This window comes from Phascolarctos cinereus, unplaced genomic scaffold (genome assembly GCF_003287225.1).
Source record: "Phascolarctos cinereus isolate Bilbo 61053 unplaced genomic scaffold, phaCin_HiC Scaffold_3;HRSCAF=262, whole genome shotgun sequence".
NCBI classification, from domain to species: Eukaryota; Metazoa; Chordata; class Mammalia; order Diprotodontia; family Phascolarctidae; genus Phascolarctos; species Phascolarctos cinereus.
The window spans coordinates 15,686,108-15,712,065 of NW_027555736.1; the positions used below are offsets into that span (position 1 = coordinate 15,686,108).

The following is a 25,958-nucleotide window of genomic DNA, read 5'->3' on the forward strand; positions in this document are numbered from 1 at the left end:
CTTTATAATGTCAACTCTGTCACAAAGGAAAGAAGGGAAATAAGATCCTGAATAACTTCAATGAGAATAGGGCATTCTGTAGAAATCAGCCTCCTTTTCTTTAGAAATCACTCTAGTTTTACACAATTTGAGTTTGAGAGTCTTTTGAGGATCGGAAATGTATTCCCTCTGGCTGGTAGACCTTCCATTAACAAGTTTCTCCTTTTAGTTCTTCAGAGGATCTTATTGCTACTATGTCATGGTTGAAAATGAGCATTCCTTAGTTATAAAATTATAAGATTAAAGGCTCTAAAGCAGGGGTAGGGAACCTGTACCCTTGAGGCCACACGTGGCCTTCTAGGTCCTTGGGTACGACCTTTTGACTGAATCCAAGTTTTACAGAATAAATCTTTTTATTCTGGGAATTTGTTCTGGGAAGTTTGGATTCAGTCAAAGGGCCACATTTGAGGACTTAGAGGGCCACGTGTGGCCTCTAAGCCACACATTCCCCACCCCTGCTCTAGGTGATACCCAACAAGCTTCAGTTCTATTATGGATGTTCATGTGTGCATGAGTGTGTAGCGATACAACTATCTTGTAAGTGCAGCCTGAATATAAGCTGTGGTAGTTCTTAACCTATCCACAGCATTGTGCAGTGGATTATAAATTGTAGTCCACTTCTTTAATTTAAATTGTAATATATTTTAATGATCCTTATGTTTTTGGTGGTATAAGCATCATTATAACAGATATTTTTAAGAATGTAAAGAACATCTCAGTTGAGTCACCTTTCAACCCAATGATGTAAGAGGTCCTTCAAATGTTATTATGCTCATTTTACAGATGATGGGACAAATGCTTAGATGAATGAACTTATTTACCCAGAGTCTCACCACAAGTTAATGCTAGAGGTAGAATTGGAACCCAGGACTTTTTTTTAATTTCAGGTCCAGTAACTTTCTATACTCTTCTGTGTTGCTTCTCTGACAGAACAATCCTGACATACATATGCTAAGATCGTATTGTATGCAAAAAAAATCATATTTGTGTCACAGACCAGCAAGGCAAAAATACATACACATATTTGAAGGCTGTCTAATCAAAGGAGTATCAGACTTGTTCCATTTGGTCTTATAGAAAAACAAAACAAAAAAAAAACACTGGATGGGTGTTGTACAGGGTGAGATTTAAAAGTGGTATCTTGGGATCGTACAATTAGAGCTGGAAGAGAGCTTAGAAAGCATCTAGGTCAATCTCTTAATTGCTACAGCTAAAGAAACTGAGGGGCAGAGACGTGAAGTGACTTGCCTCGTTCATTTTATCTGACTGCCCTGTTTGCCTACAATGTTCTTCTTTCTCTGGCTTTCTTCAAGTCTCAATTAAAATGCCACTTTTCTCCAGAAAGCCCTTCTAACCCCTCTTAATTCTTATGCCTTCTCTTTATAAATTATTTGCTTTTTCACACTGTACATCTCTTGTTTGTATATATTTGTTTGCTTATTGTCTCTCCCATTTTATTGTGAGCTCCTTGAGGGCAGGGATGGTCATTTGCCTCTCTATACCCCCAGTACTTAACAAAATGGCTGGCACAAGGCAAGCACTTAATAAATGTGTACTATTGACAAACTGAATGGCTTAGAGACCTGGATCCCAAATCCAGGACACCATCCTGCCTCCCAATGATGAGAGAAATTCAAAGCTAAACAAATTACCTTGATAGTCAAGTCTTCAACAAGCAAAAAACAAGAGGACCATTTATTACGCATTTACTAGAGAACATTCTTGGGCTGATGTGGGTTGGACTGGAAAGCCTCGGTTCGTCTTTGGTGAATAAGTCCATTGAGTTTATTCTATGTTATTTTACATTCACTCCCCGAATTTACTAATGGATTCAAATGGATATAACCAGTTGAAGCTCTTATGTTTGGGATGTTTACCTGAATAAGTGCTAGTATGTGGTAGACACTAGACGGGGCAAGGTGACTCCTCAATCTCACAAAGACTTAAGGTCAGATATTACCTCTGACACTCACTAGCTGTGTGATGGTGGCCAAACTCCTTCACTGCTGTGTGCCTCAGACAACTAATTGGGATTTGCCAACTCAGTGATCTGTATGTCTATGATCGAAGAAGCTTGCACACTTTGAGTTCTTTGTGTTGAGTAAATCATAGTCCTTGTGCATATGTACCACTTTATCCACTTGAAAAAAGTCTTAGCCCTTATTTCTATCATAATCTTGGTCTTTTAAACATCTAGAGCTGGGAGATCTTGATCATTACTCCAATTCACTACTTCAGCACCTCTTTCCTGGATTATTGCAATAGTCTAGTCCCTGCCTCAAGCCTCTCCACACTTGATTCTATGCTCTAAACAGAGCTGCCAAAATGATTTTCCTGGTGTAGTGGGTAGAAAGTCAGCCTGGTGATTCAGAATAATTTGGATTCAAACTTGGTTGCTGACAAAAATGTGTTCTATACTACTGGAGAAGACTTGCCCATATCAACCACCCTTTCTTCCCCCAACACAACACTCAATAAATGTCAGGGACTTCCTATTACCTTTAGGATTAACAATGTACTTCTAAGTCCTGAAGTGTGGCTTTCCGACTGAGTCCAAGTTTTGCAGGACAAATCTTTTTATTAAGGGGATTTGTTCTGGGAAGTTTGGATTCAGTCAAAGAGCCACACTTGAGGACCTAGAAGGCCACATGTAGCCTTGAGGCCACAGGTTCTACACCCCTGTAGTTAAACTGGCCTATTTGCTAAACTTCATGCCTGGCACTCTGTCATTTTTATCTCCATCCTTCTCACTGGCTGCTCCACTATGCAGCAAATCTCCTACCTCCCTTGTTCCCCTTAGAGTTTCAGGATTCTTTCAAGATTTAGCTGAAATTGTGCCTTGTACAGGAGGCTATTGTTAACGTTTGCAGCTTCTAGTACCTTCCTTCTTCATTAAAGTTACCACCCATCTGCTCTGAGTAGTTTGGCTTAGTTCTCATTTATGCAGATGTCTCCCCAATTAGAATGGAAACTCCCTAAGGTTGAGTTTACTTTTCTTTGTACCTACAGCTTAGATCACAGAGTTTGGAAGATAATGTGCATTAAATAAATGCTTCTTAACTAGGTCGTTGATAAATAAAACCAGATTTTTAGAACTGGAAGGCATCTCAGAGGCCATCTAGTCTAAACTCTTTATTTTCTATATGAAGAAACTGAGGCCAATGGAAATTAAGTGACTTGCCCAAGGCCATATAGTAGGTAAACATCTGAGATGTCCTCTGACTCCAGGTAGTGAGTGGCCCAGATGGGATTTGAACTTAGCTTCTGGAGCTTCAAGATTCATCCCTCTTTCTGCTACAAATGTAGCACCATCTTTGTTATAAACTCATGTCAGAGAATTTTTTACTGCCCTGTCAAATCACCCTCCCAACTTACCAGTTGTTTTCACTCAGATCAGCAGTTTTAATTCCCTTGTTTCCTATTGGGTTATCACAATGGAAGCTACAAAATTCAACTGCTATTCATTCAACTTCTCAACCACGTCTTTAAGTAAATGATACGCAGGTTAAGTAAGGAATAAAAAATTGGATTTTTAAAGTTAACTTTTCAACTTTCCTGAATTTTGTTCCTTTCCTCACTTTTCCTATTTTGTCTCATTTTCTTTATTTTTATATAGTGATAAGAGATTTGAAGACATAGGCATCAAGTAAATTTCATCCTATTCCCAGAGCAGCCACTAATATCTTCTTTAGACTTAAGTAAACTTTCTTCTGCTACCTATATCACTTGGGTGCCATGAGACTGAAGTGCTATCTACAAAGTACTTTGAAATTTTTACAGAAAATAAGTACTGTCATAGTGTGGCACCATGGCCTTCTATCATCTGTCATTAGGGAGGCAGTTAACAATTATCAAGCACCTATAAGCAGATACTACTGGGGATAAAGAAGAAAGACAAGAATAGTTCCTGCATCAAGGAGACTACAATCTGATAGAGGCAGACAGAAAGCCAGCCTAGAGAGCCTTTGACACACACTGTGTGGACCTGGGCAGGACACTTACTCTCTCAATATTCTAAACAATTCTCTAAGTGTATAAATTGCAAAGAAATTATTGATCTGTATTAGTGAGGAAGTTTTTTTGTCTATGTTAATAAATTACAGATCTAGTCTCTATCCCTTTATCTCATAAAGGAGTTCCTAAACTTGATTATCATTATAATACCATTTGGGGTGAGATCTACGTGCCTGACATCTAAAAAAAAATAATTCAGGGCTTACTGAAGAGGCCTATATACATCTATTTAATAGAAGCACCAGCTAAGTAGAATTGCCATCTCAGGACCAAGGGTGCCTCTTACACAAAACCTATAATTCTTAATGTCATCACAAGTGAAAACTGTGATCTTTTTTTAGTGATAAGATTACCTGTCCACATTTAAAATGGAAGATGGATCATGAATGAAAATAAGAATATATCAAGCCTAATGTTTTGGACCACAAGTACTAGATGGCAGAGAAGTGGCTGGAGAGCAGTTTCTCTGAAAAAGATCTGTGGATCACTAACTCAATATGAGTCAACAGTGTTATATGATGGCCAAGAAAATCAATGTGTTTTTCGGGTGCAATAAGTGAAGAATAGTGTTTGGGACTAGGAAGATAGTTTCAATGTACCATGTGCAAGGAAGACAACATCTGTAAAAGTGGAATTGGCTCTGGATGTGACAGTTTGGGAAAGACATTAATAACCTGACTATACCCAGAAGAGGGTACCGGGTTGTTGAGTTTGTGCCATATAAAGGGTTGAGAGAAATTATTATGTTTATGCTTAGTAGGGATATGACAGGTATTTTCAAGTACTAGGAAGACTGTTTTATGAAAGATTTTTTTTTTAAAGAAAACTATATTGTGCTACCTCTTAGGCCCAGAAGGCAATCCCAGGAGCAATGGGTATAAGGTTCAAAGAAGTAAATTTAGGCTTGAGGTAAGAAAACAAAAACAAATGTATAATAAGGAGTGCTCTCCAAAAACATCTCAGGAGGAGCTGGCTTGCCACCTTTTGGAGATCTTTAAGCAAAGACTGTATGAGTTCTGGTCAGGGATGATGGAGAGAAAATTCTTTTTCAGGGACCAATGGACTTGATTGCCTCATGGGTCCCCTCTTACTTTGAAAGTCTATGATCCTGTCAATCAAATACACCATCCCTTTTAGAAATCCACAAACTGGAACCTGAACACAATGCAAATTCAGGTGGATTCTTCCTCCCTTTCACAACCATTTGTTCTGTGTCATGTCTTAATGAGTACATTATGAAACTTTCCAGTCCATAGGCAATAGGTAATTTCAACTGTCCTTAGAAGAATCATCTGGCACACTGGGGCAATGCATAACAAAGATCATTATCATGCAAAATGTATCAAGTGGGAGAGCTCAAAACCCATACTCATCACCTTGGTTATTTCATGGACATAGGAATGCTTATTTGAGTTCAAAATTATCTTTCAATAGTTGGGAATTTTAACTCAACTTACTGGAGGATCAGCATCTTCAGCAAAAACAGTAGTGATCAGTGTGCCCTTGACTGCATCTGGAGCAACCATCCCTTTGTAGAGGTGCTTTGAAAACACAGGAGGATAATCATTCATATCCTGTAAAACAAAGGTTGTAGGTGAGTCCAAACCAGGCTAGAGAAGCAGCAACAATGACTCCTTCAGCCTCTACCCATTCACTCTCTTTGGATTACAGAACCCATTTTCACTGTCAGTCCCTTGTACTCAATTCCATTATTCTCACCTCAGTTTGGCACCCAAGAGGATGTGGCCAGATTCCCCATACAATTTTAATGTGTGAGATAGCGGCAGAAGGCAATTTAGTTTCTAAACACAGTCTGTCACCCAGGCAAATAAAGCCTCGAGAAGCTTCTGTCAGAAACTTCCTAAGATGCTTCCAGTGATATGGCTTAAAAGTTCTAAGTCACTAAAGGACTTTGAACTTCTACTAAAAGAAAGTGCTAAGCTAGGAGACAGATAATTAAAAACAGCAACATCAGCAACACTGGGGAAAAAAACTTCCTCCTCATCGGTTTTGTTCAAATAGGGAATTATTTTATCCAGTAATCAAAAAGGTCATTCCTAGGACCCCCCAAAAAGAGAGAAGAGTTCACTGAGCAATCAATAAATCAACAGGGACTTAATAAGCAATTACCACACTTTAGGCACTGTGAGAAGCCCTGAAGATACCAAAGGAATAGAGAAAGCTACCCTGCCCTTAAGGACCAAACATTCTAATGGAAGAGAATACACACACACACACACACACACACACACACACACACGTGTATATATATATATATATATATATATATATAATATATATATATATATATATATATATATATATATATAATATATAATATATATATATATATATATACACGTGTGTGTGTATGTGAGTATGTATATGTATACATAAGACACATGAATATTCAGCCAATAAAATAACAAGTATTAAGGACTTCCTATATGTCAGAGACTCTGCTAAGTGTTGGGACTTCAAAGAGAAAGACAGTGATCCCTGATTAAGAACATTACATTATAACCAAGGAGACAGCATGTGTATTGAAAAATGTACATTCCAGATATGTATAGAATAGGTAGATGGTAATCTTTGAGGGTAAGGTTTCCAGGGGTGGGGAGCCTGTAGCCTCCAGGATACATGTAGCTTATTAGGTCTTTGGGTGTGGCCTTTTGGCTGAGAACAAGTTTTACAGAACAAATCCTCTTATTAAGGAGATTTGTTCTGTGAAGTTTGGATTCAATCAAAGGGCTGTACTTGAGAATGTAGAGGGCTGCATGTGGCCTTGAGGCTGAAGGTTCCCCAACCTGGTTTAAACAGTTACAGTAATTGAGAAAGGTCTTCTAAGAGAGGATAGCTTTGGACTGAGCATAGAAGAAAGCTAGAGATTCTAAGAGACAGAGTTGATAAGGAAGATCATTCCATACATGAGGGACAACCACCAAAAACATGCAGACCTGGTTAATGGAGAGTCACGCAAGCACTTGTTAACTCTACTATAGAGGACATTCTTATTCAGGTGTATGTATTAGACCATATTGTCTTTAAGGCCACTTCCATGTTCTTTAATTCTGGGATCTCATTTTAGATGGATATATTGTGATGCAATTAGACCAGATTTTATTACCCCCACAAGTGACACATCAGAAAAATGAGGCTTCAGGAAATATGTAATATTAGTCTCAAAATGAGACCTAGAATCCCAGGCTCTTGCTATCTAAACTATTACCAAACTACATCAACTTTCTGCCATTGTCTGATCCTTTGGTGTTAGGAATGAAAAACAGGCCTCACACTATTAAACAATTCAAAGACTTGATTTATACTCTAGCAGATTGCTTTTAATAATCATTCCCTATGCCCAATGTTGGAAGCCCATCAGAGGTCAAGGGCATTTTGACCCAAGGCTAATTTTTAATTGCTTATCAAGGCCTCTGGATTCACCTTTTCTAATTTGATATTATACCCATTATCCTACAAAGTCTTTGTTATTTGCTCTGATAAAACAATTTCATGGACAATGCAAAGTGAAGAAACACTAATTAAGTGGCTATAAACTCCTTTCCACAAAGGGGTTAGTGCAATTATTGAACTGCTGTTAAACACAGTTCTCTTTTATGTTTACAATGCACTAGACTTCTGAAAAGAAAAACTGAAGAAACTCATACATTTCAGTAAGGATGAATAAATCAGATAACCCTATGGACAAGTAAAAGGAATCTCTCTCCCTTGCCCCTTACACCTATTTTGACTACAGAAAGTATGATGTGGGAGATACGGAGATAATCTCAAAGTTAGGAAGATCTGAATTTAAGTTATGCTTCTTCCACATATTATGTGATCCAGAACCTGTCATTAATCTTTCAGGACCCCAGGTAACTTTCTAAGAGCTTCCCAACCATATTAAAGAAGAGAAGAAATGGAAGTGGCTTCCTGGAAGGGACTAATGGTCTTCAGGTAAAGCTTGGATGACCTCCCTTAAGTTGGGTTGGACTTGAAGGTCTTTGAAGTCTCTCCAAATTCTGAGATTCTGGATTACATGAAGTAGAAAATGATAATGTCATCGTGAACACAACAGTTCATGAATACAAGCCCTCTCATTCCCTTCTACTGAATTCTAGAATGAGGGATGGTACAAGAGACTACAACGGCCCTCTAGTTCAGCCCATACCTTCAAAAGAAATCCAGTCTTTTGATCATGGGTAAAAATGGTCATTGAGCCTTTGCTAAATGACTTCCAAATGAAGGGAAATGTACTCTCTTTCGAAGCAGCAAACTTTCTCCTGACTTCAAGCTTAAATTTTCTTCTTTCCAACTCCTATCCAGTCTAATCACTTTACACAGGACAGTCCTTCAAACAGTTGGACAAAGCTATCATGTCCTTCCTTTCCAGGCTAAGGATGTTCCATTCCTTCAACCAATATTGATATGACCTGAACTCAAGGCCCTTCAGTAACTTTCTGACCACTGTCTTTGTAGATACTCTCAGTAGTTTATAAGCTGGACATTGGGAACTTATAAAAATATGAATGTGGATAATACATTTCCTTTGTCATCTTATGTGTTTGTTTTATGCATTTACATGCACTATTCTGAGAAGGAGTGCATAGCTTCACTTAATAACTGATAGGGTTCATGACACACAAAAAAGTGAAGAAGCCCTTCTCTTCCTCATCAATGTCCTTCTTAAACAATAGTTCCTCAAATTGAACACAATGCTTCCAGGTCTGACTTGGAAGTAGGCCAATGAGCTCCTAGGTCCTGGAAGCCACACCTCACTTTATATAGCTAAGATCAAACCTCTATACCCAGACTTAGGAGCCAAGAAGATGAAGGAGAATGCCTAACACACACCAAAAAACAAATTTAGCCTCATCTTTATCAAGCTGAGCCAATAAGCTTTATTAAGTTATACCACATGAAGAAGACACTGAGCTTTGGTGGGATGAAATCCATGACAGTCATGTAATTCTGGATAAGTATACTTTGCTCCAGTAGGAAAGAAACAAGTCAAATGGTGGGAGAGTATCAGCACATCTGAAGCAGGTATATTCATATGCAGAAATATAGAGCCCATGGGAAGGGGTATCCCTGGTAGAGTACATATAAATGTATATTCATGGAGGGAAAAAGTTATTTTATTATCAGGTTATGCTACAGATCCACTGCAAAGAAAAATAAAAGAGAGTAGGATTGGGGGAAACAAGCCATCAACTTGGCATAAATCCTGGAATTATAATGAGGTGGGTATCAGATACCTGCTGGAATTCTCTCTCCATTGAAAGCATGGAAACTACTAATGTCTTGTCTTAACTATGATTTCATCTTTCAAAAGGCAGAGCAAATACAAGTGGGGGATTTATTCCAATTCTTATTCTCACTGAGAGAAACTGCATACTGGGGTGAGAGATTATGGGGATTTTGTGGGGAAATCACTACTCCTTAAAGTTTGTGACCAAGGAAAAAAACCCAGGAAAAGTTTGATATGGACTTTGGGAGAACAGATGGAGAGTATTCAAAAGCTAAAATTCTGCAAGAAGAAGAAGGCAGCACAAGGTTATAATAACAATGAAATGCTGAAGACAGAAAGGAACCTTGTCAGCTCACCATAATATTAATTGCAGGGGAATTTGAATTCTTAATGGTTCAGGTTTTCCCCATTTTCAAAATAATGTTTTCTAAACAAAAAGACAGAAACATATTTAGGGTCTTCAACTTAGCTAAGAGTGGATCAATTGTTGCAAGCCTTTGGAAGGACAGAGATGAGAGTCTCAGGGGAGGGGCAGGGATGAATAGTTTATTATCACTGAAGGGAAAACCTACAATGTTGAGATGACAGAAATCACACAGCATTGAAACATTGTCAGAAAAAAAAAAGAAAAACCTGCCTCACTTCTTGTCTGGGTGGGGGGAGATTTGTCTGGATTCAATTCTGAATTGAATGAACAATTAAAAAAAAATAATTCCATCACACTGGTTAATTATTCACCAAGCTGAGATCATAAATAGTGGGGACTCATTAAAGAATGTATTTTTGCCTCTTTATTTTCTGTACTTGACAAGATGAGTTAGTAACTCAGAACTATTATTGTAGACATATTTTTCTTTTATGACACACTGAGCAGGTGCTCCTTATAGGGTTGTGATCCTTTATTGGCCCTAAGATGTCAAGTAAGTTGGTCATTTTTCTTCTGGAATGTATCATTTCACACAAGGAAAAGTGACTAGACAGTAATGGTGCTGGGCGGAACTCACTGCTGGTTCTAACTGCAGCCCAGGAATATCTGAATGAAGTACCCAGGAAAACTTTTTCTGTGTGTGTGTGTTGTGTGTGTGTGTGTGTGTGTGTGTGTGTGTGTGTGTGTATGTGTAAATGTTTTTCTTGAATGCAGTGAGTGACAGAGAAGCTGTTCTCCACACAGATGTTCTTTCTCTTTTTTCTTTTCTTCCAGAGGGTATTACTATCCAATCAAAAGAAACTTCAATAAAATCACCATGATGTCTTCTACATCTGATGAGATCATACTATGGTCCCATGCAACCCTACCTCCACATGCTTGACAGAAATGATCAAGCATATTTTATCGGGATTACCTATGTATGTGCACTGAAGTTTCTTGTAGAAAGGCTGTTGTGGTTTCAAAAAAAAAAAGGAGCTGTGGGAGTGGAGCCAAGATGGCAGAGTTAAAGTTCCCAAAACCTCCAAATCTCTGTAAAAAATGACCGTAAACAAATTCTAGGGCAGCAGAACCCACAGAAAGACAGTGAAACAAATTTCCAGCCCAAGACAACTTATAAGGTCAACAGGAAAGGTATGTTGCACTGGGCTGGTAGAGGAGCACAGCTCAGCAGAGGCTATGCAGGCAAAGACCAGGCCTCAGCAAACCTGAAACAGGCCTCAGGGGACTGAATTAAGGGGTGCTGTGGCGGTTTCCATAATTCTTGACCCACAAACACCCGACATTTAATTTAGAAAGTCAGTGGGAAAGGTCTATAGGACCTGGGTGAGAGGATCATGGCCCAGTCCTGGCCATTGCACAGCCCCAGGGTGGCAGCCACAGTGGCAGCAGCTGTGTCTAGAGCTCTTGGCCCACAGTCAGTGAGGGGATTGAGTAGCTGATCAGAGGAGGATTGCAGTAATCTCTTTGGTAGAGCTGAGACAGGAAGCTTTTGTTTTGCCATGGCTTGGATCTGGGTCTCAGTCTTGGGTGGAGGTCCTGGGGTGAGCAGGAGTGCTAGTGTGGTGGAGCTTTTGGCAGTGGTGAAGGAGGAATCCTCCTCATGGTTCCAAGGCAGAAAAGAGTGTTTCTGCTCATTCATAAACCAGACCACAGGCCAGGAAAGGAGTACACACCTCTCCTTTGATCATACCACCTTGGAAGAATTGAAAATTTGTAGATCTCTAGTAGTATCTATGGAAACAGGTACAAAAACATCTGAAGGTTGGGACAGTACACCCTCTGCACTGGAAGCAGAGCTCTACCTTAACAAAGAGTTCCTAGCAATTGGCTGGGAACATGAGCAAACAGAAGGGGAAAAAAAATCAGACTATAGAATCTTACTCTGGTGAAAAAGATTAAGATGTACAACCAGAAGAAGATACATACACACACACACACACACACATTGGTCTCAGGCCATGAAAGAACTCAAAAAGGATTTTGAAAATCAAGTAAGATAACTGGAGGAAGAATTGGGAAGAAATACAAGAGTAATGAAAGAAAATCATGAAAAATGAGTTAACATCTTGCTAAAGGAGACCAAAAAAAAAAAATACTAAAGAAAATGGCACCTTAAAAACCAGACTAGGCCAAATAGTAAAAGAAATATAAAAACCCGATTACAAGAATTACTTAAAAATTGGCCAAATGGAAAAAGAAGCCCAAAAGCTAACTGAAGAAAATAATTCTTTAAAAATTAGAATGAAGCAAATGGAAGCTAATGACTTTATGAGAAATCAAGAAATTATAAAACCAAACCAAAAGAATGAAAAAAAAGAAGACAATGTGAAACATTTCACTGGAAAAAAACAATTTACCTTGAAAATAGATCTCGGAGAGATCTTTTGAAAAAAAAATTGACTACCTGAAAGCCATGATAAAAAAAAAAAGAGCTTAGACATTATCTTTCAAGAAATTACCAAGGAAAACTGCCCTGATATTTTTAAACAAGGGGTAAAATAGAAATTGAAAGAATCTACTTATCACCTCCTGAAAGAGATTCCCAAAGGAACACTCCTAGTAATAATGTAGCCAAATTCCAAAGTTCCCAGGTCAAGGAGAATATATTGCAAGCAGTCAGAAAGAAACAATTCAAGTATTGTGGAAACAGTCAGTATAATACGAATTGAGCAGTTTCTACATTAAGGAATCAGAAGGTTTGTAATATGATATTCTGGAGGTCAAAAGAGCTAGGATTAAAATCAAGGATCACCTACCCAGCAAAACTGAGTATAATCCTTCAGGAGAAAAATAGATATTCAATGAACTAGAGGATTTTCAAGCATTCCTGATGAAAAGACCAGAGCTGAAAAGAAAATCTGACTTTCGAATATGAGACTAAGGAGAATCTTGAAAAGGTAAACAAAAAAGAGAAATCATAAGGGACTTATGAAAGTTGAACTGCTTACATTCCTACATGGAAAGATGATATCTATAACTCATGAGACTTTTCTTTTTTTTAATAAATTTATTTTTAGTTTTCAACATTTACTTCCACAAGATTTTGAATTTCAAATTTTCACCCCATCTTTTCCCCTCCCACCACCCCAAGATGGCATGCATTCCCTTTCCCTTACTCTGCCCTCCCTTTTATCTCCCCCCCCTTCTCTTATCCCCTTCCCCTCATATTTTCTTGTAGGGCAGGATAGATTTCCGTACCTCTTTTCCTGTATTTCTTTTTTCCCAGTTGCATGTGGAAATATATATTTTTTTAAATATGTGTTTTTAAAACTTTGGGTTCCAAATTGTCTGCCTTCCTTCCACCCCACCCACCCTCATTGAAAAGGCAGGCAACTCAATAAAAGGCCATACATGTGCAGTTATGCAAAACACTTCCATAGTAGACATGTTGTGAAAAACTAACTCTATATCCCTTAATCCTATCCTGCCCCCTGCATTTATTCTATTCTTTCTTTTTGACCCTGTCCCTCCTCAGAACTGCTTCCTTCTGATTACTCCTTTCCTAATCTGCCTTTCTATCATCCTCCTGCTCTCTTGTCCCCTTCATCCCCTATTTTCCTGTAGGGTAAGAGAGATTTCAATACCCAATTGAGTATGTATGTTATTCCCTCCTTAAGCCAAATCCTATGATAATAAGATTCCCTCATTTCCTCTTCCCTCCTCTGTAAGAAACTTTTCTTATCTGTTTTGTGAGATAATGTACCCCATTCTACCTCTCCCATTCTCCTTCTGCTAGTATAATCCTCCTTCACCCCTTAATTTATTCTTCAGATATCACCCCTTCATCTTCAACTCACCCTGTGACCTCTGTCTGTCTATCTATCTATCTATCTATCTATCTATCTATCTATCTATCTATCTATCTATACATACATATAATTTTTTCCCCTCCCACTACCCTAATATTGACAAAGGTCTCATGAGTTATAAATATCATCTTTCCATGCAGGAATGTAAACAGTTCAGCCTTAATAAGTCTCTTATGTTTTCTCTTTCCTGTTTACCTCTTCATGTTCCACTTAAGTCCTGTATTTGAAAGTCAAGTTTTCTATTCAGCTCTGGTCTTTTCATCAAGAACGCTTGAAAGTCCTCTATTTCACTGAATGACCATTTTTTCCCCTGGAGGATTATACACCTGGGTTGGTGATTTTTGGTTGTAATCCTCTCTCCTTTGCCTTCCAGAATATTATATTCCATGCCCTGGTCCTTAATGTAGAAGCTGCTAAATCTTGTGTTATCCTGATTGTGTTTCCACATACTTGAATTTTTCTTTCTGGCAGCTTGTAATATTTTCTCCTTGACCTGGGAACTCTGGAATTTGGCTAATATTCCTAGGAGTTTTCCTTTGGGGATCTCTTTCAGGGGAGATCAGTGGATTCTTTCAATTTCTATTTTGCCCTCTGGTTCAAATATCAGGGCAGTTTTCCTTGATAATTTCTTGAAAGATGATGTCTAGGCTCTTTTTCTGATCATGGCTTTCAGATAGTCCAATAATTTTTAAATTCTCTCTCCTGGATCTATTTTCTAGGTCAGTTGTTTTTCCAATGAGATATTTCACATTGTTTTCTAATTTTTCATTCTTTTGGATTTGTTTTACTGTGTCTTGATTTCTCATAAATTCACTATCTTCCAGTTACTCTATTCTAATTTTTAGGGAAGTATTTTCTTCAGTAATCTTTTGGACTTTTCCATTTGGCCAGTTTTGTTTTTTAGGGCATTCTCCTTCTCTTTGGCTTTTTGGACCTTTTTCCCATTTGGGTTAGGCTATTTTTTAAGGTGTTATTTTCTTCAGTATGTTTTTGGGTCTCCTTTAGCAAGCTGTTGACTTGTTTTTTATGATTTTCTTGCATCACTCTCATTTCTCTTTCCAGGTTTTCCTCTACTTCTCTTACTTGCTTCTCAAAATCCCTTTTGAGCTCTTCCAAGGCCTGGGACTGATTCATATTTTTCTTGGAGGCTTTGGATGTAGGAGCTTTGACTTTGTTTTCTTCTTCTGGTTGTACTTTTTGATCTTCTTTGTCACCAAAGCAAGATAATATAGTCTGACTGTTTTTGTGAGGTTTGCTCATGATCCCTGCCAACTACTTCAGTTTTAAACTCTTTGTTAAGGTAAAAGTTTGCTTCCAATGTGGAGAATGTATTGTCCCAAGATTCGGGGGTTTGTATAGCTGTTTTCAGAGATACTTTTAAGGACCTGTAAATTTTCAGTTTTTCCAATGTGTTACGATAAGGGTTGAGGTGTTTACTCTTTCCCTGGCCTGTACTCTGGTCTTTAAGTGACTGGCCACAAACAGTCTTTTCTCTCTTGGAACTGCGAGGAGGGTTTTCTCTGCACCACCAGTACAAGCTCCACGGTGCCAGTGCTCCTCCTCACCCCAGGACTGCCACCTAGAATTGTGACCCAGATGCAAATAAGGGCCAAGCAAGAGATTCCTGCCTCAGCACCAGAAAAGAGATCCTTGCAGTCCCCCTCTGATCAGCCACTTGATTCCCTCTGAGTCTGTGGTCTGGAAGCTCAGGAAACCACCTCAGCTGCCTGTGATTCATTCCTCTGAGGCCTGCTCCAGGTTTGCTGTGTCCTGGGTGCCCATGCTGAACCGTGCTCCTCTTTCTGCCTGGTGCAATATGCCTTTCCAATCAACCATCCGGGCTGTCTTGGGCTGGAAATTTGTTTTACTTTGTCTTTTTGTGGGTTCTGCTGTTTTAGAATTTGTTTAGAGCCATTTCTTACAGGTATTTGGAGGGGTTTTGGGGAGAGCTCAAGCAAGTCACTGCTTTCACACTGCCATCTTGGCTCCACCCCTTTGACTTTTCTCAAAATTAGTGTAGTTGGAGGGAATATGTAAGTTATCTTACATAAAAGAAGAAAAAGCTTTTACAGGGGAGGGGAAGTGGGAGGAGGTGAGAAGGAACAAATGAATCTTACTCTCATTGGATTTGGCCTAAGGATAGAATAACATATAAGCTTAATTGGGTATAGAAATGTATCTTACCCTAAAAAAATGGGGGAGGGAATGGGATAAGAGGGTAGGGCATGTTATATAAGGGAGGACAGATCAGGCAAAGGAGTAATCAGAAGAAAACACTTTTTAAGAGTGACAGGGTCAAAGGAAAGAATAGAATAAAGAGGAAGCAGGACAGGATGGAAGTTAAAATAGTTTTTCGCAATGTGGGCATTATGGGAGTGTTTTGCATTACTACACATGCATAATCTGTATCAAATTGCTTGCCTTCTCAATGATGTGGGATGGAGAGGCAGAACGGAAGAAAATTTGGAATACAAAGTTTAAAAAATGAATGCTAATAATTGTTTTTACATGCAACTGGGAAATAAGATATACAGGCAAAAGGGTATAGAAGTCTATCCTGTCCTACAAGAAAATAGAAGGAGAAGGGGATAAGAGAAGGGGGGTGATAGAAGGGAATGCAGATTAGGACAAGGGGTATTCAGAATGCAAAAAATCTTGGGGTGAGGAGAGGGCAGCCAGAGAGATGTCACCTCCTCACTATACCTCTAAATAATGTGAAGGCCTCCCTAAACTGAACTGTACTAGTGAGATAAAGCACTGATACCATGAAGTCTTAAAAAGGCAGAGATGGTTGTGCAGACTAATGCCACTCTAATCTCCATGACACGTAGGACACAGGTTCTTTATGCTTAGTCTGAAGAGTCAGTGGGGTAGATTGGAAAACACTGCAGACCATACCAACATAGACCTTGTGACTTCCTCTTCTTTCCTGTGCTGGCCATCCCTCATGGTAATTCAATCAAATTAAAATTCAACCTCTCCATGTCATGTGACCAAATTAGTAAACTCATGATATTTTATGACCTCCCACCTTCAGAGGAAAAGTAAGGTTTCTCTCCTTTCCAAGTAGCTGAGGTAGAAGGAAAGTGGCTATTCTGTACACATCCCAAAAGATAATAAAATCCACAGAGGTCAGCAAATCAGTGAGTCAGTCCAAGCTGCCAGAAAGAAATATATTGCCAGCATGAAGCATATATACCAGAAGAAGGTTAATGATAAAACCATACCTGTGGACACCCTGTCTTCAAAAGTTTTCAGTTGTATGACTCTAGTTAATTGGCTTTTCTCTTTTTCTAACACTCAGTTTTGTAATATGTACAATGGGGAGCATAATGTTATATACCTCAAAGAGTTGTTGTGAGGATCAAATGAGGTTGCAAAAGGTGTATCTTGCATGCTTTATAGTCACGATATAAATATGAGTTGTGATTAGTTTTATTTCCCCCAGAAACTCCTATGTATTCTGTATGTACCTAGTTATGTACAAGTTGTATCTCCAATTAGAACATAAACTCCTTGAGGGCAAAGACTCATTTTATCTCTTTTGTATCCCAGGTACTTTAAAGTGTATGGCACATGGTAAGTGTTCAGTAAGTTCTCATTGGCTGACTGACCAATTGTAACAAGACTAAAATGAAGAAAACTCTAGAACTCCCCCCAAGATGTGGGAAAACTGAGACATTAACACACTGTAGTTGGAGTTGTGAACTGATCCAACCATTCTGGAGAGCAATTTTAGAACTCTATCCAAAGGACTATCAAATTGTGCATTGATCTAGCAATTCCACTGTTAGGTCTGCATTCCAAAGAGATCCCAAAAAGAGCAAAAAACATATTGGTAAAAAATATATCAATAGAAAGTCTCTTGTGGTAGCTAAGAATTGAACACTGAAAGGATGGTCATAAATTGGGGAATGACTAAACACTTTGTGGTATATATTGTGATCAAATATTATTATTCTATAAGAAGTGAAAAAAAGGAATATGTCAGAAAAGTCTAGAAAGACTAACATGAACCGGTACAAAGTGAAGTGAGCAGAACCAAGAGAACATTGTACACAGTAACAGTAATATTGAACAATGAAGAACTGTGAATGACTTATCTATTCTCAGTGACACAGTGATCCAAGACAATCTCAAAGGACTTATGATGAAAAATACAATCTGCCTCCGGTGGGGAGGGGAAACTGATGTTGTCTGAACACAGACTGAAGCAAACTATTTTTTTTTCTTTATTTGTTTCTTTATTTTAATTTTCTTGCACAGAATAACTAATGTAGAAATGTTTTACATGATTCTACATGTATGACTTCGATTGCTTAATGTCTTAGGGAGGGGAAAAAAGGAGGAACAGAATTTGGAACTCAAAAGTTGAAAAAAAAACAACAAACGTTAACAATTGTTGTTACCTGTAATTAGGAGAAAGCAAAATATTATTGAGTGAAAAAAATAAAAACAAAAAAACTGCTTGAATGCAGTCATATCTTACAAAGAAAAGAAAGGGAAATAAATAGGCCTCATAGAGGAGACATGGAAAGGACCTTACAGGCCTTCTGGATCAATCCCCATGTTTCACGGAGGAGGAAACCAAGATGAAAGGTTAAGGGACTTGTCCAGTGTCAAATAAACAATAGGCAACAGAGCTGAGATTTGAACTCTGGCTTTAAACCCAGTGTTCTTTCCACTGCCCTTAGGGGTGTGCTGGAGCCAGCTTGAGCTAGCTCTTGAGAGCCAATTGTAAATTTTCCATGGAGCCACTACTCCTCAGAAGTCAGCAAAAGTTGCAAACCTTGCTTTCATGTATTGTTTTGCTGATTGTCTAGACTTTAGAAAGTGAAGAAATATTAATTAATTGAGATTAAACTTAGAATTGTGTTTTTTATCCATCCACCCAATTCCTGACAGCTTATTGTTAAGCACTTACCAATACAACCTTGAATGCATAATATTACAGATAATTGCAAAAATGTAAAAACAACAAAAAAGATATGGTTATAATTAAATAAATGTATATACATACATATATAAGTATTGACATATATGTATACACATAACCATACACACACACACACACACACACAAACACACACATGCACACACCACTCAAGCGAATGTGAGTGTTATTGAAAAAGACCTATAGCCTAATCCTTTCACTTATATTTATCTGAGTAGCCATAGGAAAGTTACTAAATTTCTCTGTTTCTCAGTTCCCTCTTCAGACTGGGGATGATATTATGAGTTTTCATCTGACAAGGCTGTGAGAACAGAATGCGACAAGTTTGTAAAGGGCTATATTTAGTCATGCTACCTTACTTCATCTACATGAGACTCTTACCAGCTGTGTGATGGTGAATAAGGAATTTAACCTCACTAAACATCATTCTCCTTTTAGTTTCTCTGAAGTGAGGCTTGTTACTCCTGTAGCATCTTCCTCCTCAGTTTTTTTCTTTTTTAGCTCAGATGAGGTCATTGCAATCAAAGGCTCTGCCTTTGCCTTGACCTCAAGGTGCTTGGTCTTTTGGCTTGACCTTAAGATGCCACCTAAATGGCAGTCATTGCTGTGATCATTGAGCCCCACTGTCATCACTACAGTGCTGCTCCGTTCTCCTGTTCCGTTGGCAGTGGCCAAGGTTTTTCTCTCTGGCCAAATGCCCCTCTCCTTGCCCTTCTTCTCTATGCCTTTCTTCTGTTCTTGCACCATGAAAAAACATCTGTCCTATTTCCCCAACCCCTATTGCCTTTGAGGGCAGAGAATATTTTTCCATTTTTGGCTTTTTATCCCCAGAGACTACTAGGAAGCCTAGCACAAAGTAGGAGCTTAAGCAGTATTTATTGAGTTGTTGAGTAAGTTTTGCCAAGTAACATTTGTACTCAGAGTAAGAACAAGAACTTAGAAAGACATCAAAAGCTGCCATAAGATATGCATTCAGAAGGGTTTGTTTTTAGATCAAGTCACCCAGAGACATTCAAAGGCCTAAGAATCCTCAGGTGTCCATACAAGCTCCCCGCCAAATGTAGTTTCACATGGTGATAGATTCTAGCTGGAATATTCCCAGCAAAAGTATTGTTTCTGTGTTTTCTCTCTTGTCACTTAAAACGCCCACACACACACACACCCATACACATACACACATACACTTTTTCTTCTATCTTCCTTCGTGGGGTGAAATAGTTGTTATTCTCACTTGGATTTGGCCTTCTTCCTTCTCTCTAGGAAGAGTAAATTAAATTTCCAATACAGAATCTTAGAATAATAGAATTGGAGAGGTACTTCTGAAGTCATGTGGCCCAATCCCTTTCTGTCCCTCTCTCTTTTCTCCAGATCCTTTTAGACTTGTGGGGAACAAAACTGACATGGTGAATTAATAAAGGAGTGACCCACCGAGCATAGTCAAGGGGTTTCTCCTGGGTTTCTGAAGGTTAGATTTCATTTAATATAAATAGGAAACAGCCTATTGGCTGTTCAAAACAGCACTGCTGTATTGATTCTTGGCTTTCCACTTCCTATGGCTCACGTGCCTGCTAGCCGGGTCCCACTTGTCTCCTATGTTGCAGTCGTGTTGTATTTTGCTCACTAACTAATTCCAAAGTGGTAATATGGAAGTAGATGGAGTGGTGGGCTTGGAAAAGAAGGACCTCCAAATTCTTATTAGGTTTCGGCCACGTGCCTGTGTCTCTCTGTGTCTGTGTTGTTGTTCAATTGCTCAGTCATGCCCGATTCTTCATGACCCCATTTGGGGTTTTCCTGACAAAGATACTGGAATGGTTGGCCATTTTCTTCTCCAGATCATTTTATAGAAGAGGAAACCAAGGCAAATACAGTTAAATGATTTGTCCAGGCTCATACATGTCTTAAGTGTCTGAGTCTGTATTTGAACTTAGGTCTTCCTGACTCTAGACCAGTACTCTATGCACTATGCCACCTAGCTGTGCCTATGTGCATTTCAGTTCAGTAGTTTTCATTCATGTCTGACTCTTCCTGACTCCTTTTGGGGTTTTCTTGGCAAAGATACTGGAGTGGTTTGCCATTCCCTTCTTCAGCTCATTTTAGAGATGAATAAACTGAGGCAAACAGAGTTAAATTATTTGCCCAAGGCCACACAGCTATTAAGCATTTGAGGCTAGATTTGAACTCAGAAATAAGAGTCTTCCTGACTGCAGGTCCAGAACTGTATACACTGTGTCATCTAACTTCTGCCTTCTACAAAATCCTACTAATCTACGTCGGTGGAAGGACTTCTCTGCGCTGACAAATCACAGATGCTACTTGTAGCCATATGTCTTTATTTTCATCCAGATCTTAAATTTCAACTAAATCAATACAAATTAAACTAAGGATGAATAAGTCCTTCATCAATTTGAAAGAATCGTGGGTGCTGTGGGGTCAATGAATGAACCGAGATAACCCAGAAAATGTCTTACATTTAGTTGCAAGGAATTGAGCATGGCCTATAGGGCCGTGTGTAACACAGTAAGCTAGCTTAGAATTGTCTATTCCATCAACAAGGCAGTCTACTAGTAGTGAGCCACACCTCAATGGAAATTCATGGGGATTTCAAGACTGGAGAAAAAAATCCAGTGACCAGAAGATGCGACTATTTTATAAGTCTGAGTTACTCCCCCCAGGAGCACTCTGTGGACAAGGGGAGAATGCACCCTTAGTGCTGGGGTGGGTAGCTGTTTATATAACAAGTGTTCTTAATATAATTGCTTAGCAGATGCAATTTCTAGAAGCTAATTAAGAATGGGTGATAATCAATACAAGACACACCAATTTATCACCGGAGACTTGTGAAAGAAAGTATTTTCATTATGCCCTTGAGGGTTACTCATAGAACGCTGAGAGAATAGTAATAGCAGCTGATTCCTGGAGACTTGGCCTGCCAATGGGATTGGGAGTTGGAGAAACATCTCCAAAGGGGATGCTATGCTATATTATACCCTGGGGATATAATGAAGTAAACAAGTAAAGATGTCCCTGTCTTCAAGGAGATTGTAATATACTTAATGCATACAACATGGAAACAGAGAAGTAAGTATATATTAGCATGAGCATGGAAAGAAAGCATATATATGTGTGGATGTATGTATGTATACATGTGTGGATGTATATACTATTTATTATTGCTATTATTTGCAAATTATTGACATTTATGTAGAATCATAGTGACTCATGGAAGCATGTTCTTATGCATTGAGGTGTTGGGCTCTGCTGTGGTACTTTTATGGTGCAGGTGCCAGTGATGGCTTCTGGTAACAAAGAGGAGGTATTACAAGGTTAATTTGAACTGTTGTCTAGTTTTTGGGGGTCTTAGCAATCCCACCTTATTCTGTGCTATTTGAAGAATTTGTTCTCTATTTCTTCTTCTAGGTGTTTCATAAGGATAAAGAACGAGAGGTCCTTGCTTTATTCATGGTCTTTGATATTGGAAAAGCATGTGACAAACCAGCAAAGTAGTAAGATAGACACACTGCCCTGCTGCTCATGAAGTATAAATGGATATCAGTTGTTTCTCTGGAGATGTGATATTGAAATATTTTACATGATAGTACATGTGTAATCTGTATCGGGAATGGAGGGGCGGATAGAATTTGGAATTTGAAATTTTTTTAAAAAATGTTAAAAATCACATTAACATGGTACTTGGGAAAAAATATTATTTAAAAATAAATATAAATGAATAAATGAATTAGATGAATAAAAGACCTAGAGGAAAATCTCTGGCACACTGGGCGTATCTTCCATGGAGTATCTGTCGGAGCACTTGGACACAAATCATCCAGGATGGGCAGGCCTGGTTGGACTGTGACTTGCACTGATGGAGTGAGGACTCACATTAATGATCCCCAGATTCTCCTTCATGTTAAGTTAACCATCCACAGACACTTTGCCCTAACATAATACTTACTGCCTGTAGTGGCCACTTGTTTTTTTTGGAGGGTCTTATGATTGTAGGTTTAGAGCTGGAAGGGATCTTAAGAGATCATCCAGTTCATCACCCTTATCTAACAGATGATGAAACTGAGGCCCAGAGAAATGAAGTGACTACCCACGGTTCAAAAGTTAACAAGTGCCTGATACAGGATTTGAACTTAGCTCTATCCAGAATTCAAACCCTTCTACCCTGGAGGCTTTTTGCAAATTGCCACAAAATGAAATATTGTGGCAGAAGCCAATGATTCACTTTAATTTTATTTCTTTCAGCTCATTGAAGCTTTTTTGTTTGTTTGTTTGTTTGTTTTAATATTTCTATGTCCAATGATTGGCACAGTGCCTGGCAAATGCAGGTACTGAGGAAAGAATGCTTATTGAATCAGACTGAATTGAATTAACTATGCACTTGTTTTTTTTTTCTTCCAAACATTACTCCAGTTTGCTCCAATCTCATCACAATTTTAAATAATTGGTCTCATGGACTAGCTATTAAGCATTGGATTTAAAAAATGACAACAAGACAATGCATTTCCTAACTTTTATTTCCCAAAGAAAATTTTTCTTGACAATCTCCCTGTAGGAACTGGTCTCTCTCTGAATATAAATAGATATCAATTATGTGATATACAAAAGAGTTTGTCAAAACTGCTAGTAAACAGAGGATATGGGCTCACATGGAACGAATAAGGAAACACAAACTCCTTTGTTTGACATTTAAAGCCTACACTCTCCAGCCTATCTTTCCAGAATAGCATACATTATTTTTCCTTGCGTACTCTGTGTTCTAGTGAGAATGTCCTACCTGTTATACCCCAGACACAACATTGCATTTCCCATAACCATGCTTTTACTCCAAATGTCTTCCATGCCTGTAATGATCATCTTCCTCAACTCTGCTTTGTAGATTCCTTAGCTTCCATCAACTCACAGTCTATTTGGTGTCTCCTACTGAAGCCCATCCTGATCCCTTCCTATTTTAGCATTCTCTCCCTTATCAAGATATCATGTATAGACTTATTATCATGTGCCAGCTGGGCTTTCACTTCCCATTCTTATATTCTTCAAGTGATTTTCACATGGCATGAATTTAAGACCCTTCAGCCTGGTGGTTGTTCATCAATGGGATTACGTAGCTAATCAATGCCTTTATAAAACATTGTGCCCCAGGGGGCCAGAGACAAGATGGCAGAATAAAAGCAGTGACTCGCTTGAGATCTCCCCCAAACCCTCCAAATACCTATAAAAATGGCTCTAAACAAATTCTAAAGCACCAGAAACCACAAAAAGACAGAGTGAAAGAAATTTATAGCCCAAGTCAACCTGGATGGTTGATCAGAAAAGTATGTCATGCTGGGCAAGTAGAGGAGCGCAGTTTGGCGGGTATGGGCACGCAGGCAAAACAGGTCTCAGGGAACCTGGAGCAGCCCTCAGCAGACTGAATTGCTGGAAACTGTGGCAGTTTCCAGACTTCTCAACCCACAAACACCAAATACAACATAGAAGGTCAGTGAGAAAAGTCTGTGACTACAGTGAGAGAGAAGGTTGGCCCACAGACTGAAAGAGAATTGAGTGGCTGATCAGAGGAGGATTGCAGGGATCTTTTGCTGGTGCTGAGGCAATATTCTCTCGCTTTGCCCATGGTTGCATCAAGGTTAAGGTTCTTGGTGGCATTCCTGGGGCAAGAAGGAGTGCTAGTGTGGTGGAGCTTATAGTGGTGGGAAAGAGAAAATCCTCCTCATAGTTCCATGGCAAAAAACCCCCACAGGGCTTGTGGTCACTCATAGACTAGAGCACAGTCTAGGAAAGGAGTAAACACCTTGCCCCTTATCATACCACCTTGGAAGAACTGAAAATGTAAAGGTCCCTAGAAGTACCTCTAAAAACAGCTACACAAAACCTGCAAAGCTTGGGACAGTATATTCTCCACACTGGAAGCAGACCACTACCTTAACAAAGAGTTTATAACTCAAGTAATTGGCTAGGATCATGAACAAACAAAGGTGCAAAAAAAAAAATCAGACCATAGAATCTTTCTTTGGTAACAAAGAAGACAAAAACATACAAACAGAAGAAGACAACAAAGTCACAGCTCTTACATCCAAAGTCTCTAAGAAAATATGAATCAGTCCCAGGCCATGGAAGAGCTCAAAAAGGAGTTTGAGAAACAAATAAGAGAAGTAGAGGAAAAAAATGGGAAGAAAAATGAGAGTAATGTAAGAAAATTGTGAAAAACAAGTCAACAGCTTGCTAAATGAGACTCAAAAAATGCTGAAGAAAATAACACCTTTAAAAATAGCCTAACCCAAATGGCAAAAGAGGTCCAAAAAAACAATGAGGAGAAGAATGACCTAAAAAGAAAAATTGGCCAAATGGAAAAGGAAGTCCAAAAGATTACTGAAGAAAATACTTCCTTAAAAATTAGAGTGGAGTAATTGAAAGCCAGTGACTTTATGGGAAATCAAGACACTGTGAAACAAATCCAAAAGAATGAAAAAAAAAAGAATACAATGTGAAATATCTCATTGGAAAAACAACTGACCTGGAAAATAGATCCAGGAGAGAGAATTTAAAAATTGTTGGACTATCTGAAAGCCATGTTTGAAAGAATAGCCTAGACATTGTCTTTCAAGAAATTATCAAGAAAAAATTCCCTGATATTTTGGAACTAGATGGCAAAACAGAAATTGAAAGAATCCACTTATCACTTCCTTGAAAGAGATCCTCAAAGGAAAACTCCTAGGAATATTGGAGCCAAATTCCAGAGTTCCCAGGTGAAGGAGAAAATATTAAAAGCAGCCAGAAGGAAACAATTCAAGTATGGTGGAAACACAAACAGAATAACACAAGATTTAGCAGCTTCTACATTAAGGGACCACAGGGCATGGAATATAATATTCCAGAGGGCAAAGGAGATAGGACTACAATCAAGAATCATGTACCCAGCAAACTGAGCATGATCCCTCAGAGGAAAAAATGGTCATTCAGTGAAATAGAGGACTTTCAAGCGTTCTTGATGAAAAGACCAGAGCTGAATAGAAAATTTGACTTTGAAATACAAGACTCAAGTGAAACATGAAGATGTAAACAGGAAAGAGAAATCATAAGAGACTTATTAAGGTTGAACTGTTTACATTCCTGCATGGAAAGATGATATTTATAACTCATGAGACCTTGTTTCATTAGGGTAGTTGGAAGGAAAAATTATATGTGTGTAGATAGATAGATAGATAGATAGATAGATAGATAGATAGATAGATAGATACAGGGCACAGGATGAGTTTTAAGTTTTAAAATATGTTTCAAAAAATTGTTCACAAATAGGAACCTTAGTTTCCTAATCTGTTAATGAGTGAGTTGGGCTAGATGGCTTCTATGGTCCATTGCAGTTCTAGTTTTATGATCATGTCATCCTGTGAATGTTTGCCTATCCTAGTTTCCATATTTTAGATATTTGAAGGTATCAATTTATTTTCAAACACA

At 38.6% G+C, this 25,958-nt stretch overlaps 1 protein-coding gene across 2 annotated transcripts in view; it reads right to left on the reverse strand.

Moving 5' to 3' along the window:
- The window catches only part of PCDH15 (protocadherin related 15), a 1,495,046-nt gene that overhangs the window by 216,113 nt on the left and 1,252,975 nt on the right, over positions 1–25,958 (reverse strand). For both annotated transcript variants that reach the window (XM_020978669.2, XM_078150714.1), the window contains one exon: positions 5,511–5,627. In XM_020978669.2, coding sequence (XP_020834328.1) covers positions 5,511–5,627 — 117 coding nt within the window. The remainder of the gene's footprint in view (positions 1–5,510; positions 5,628–25,958) is intronic.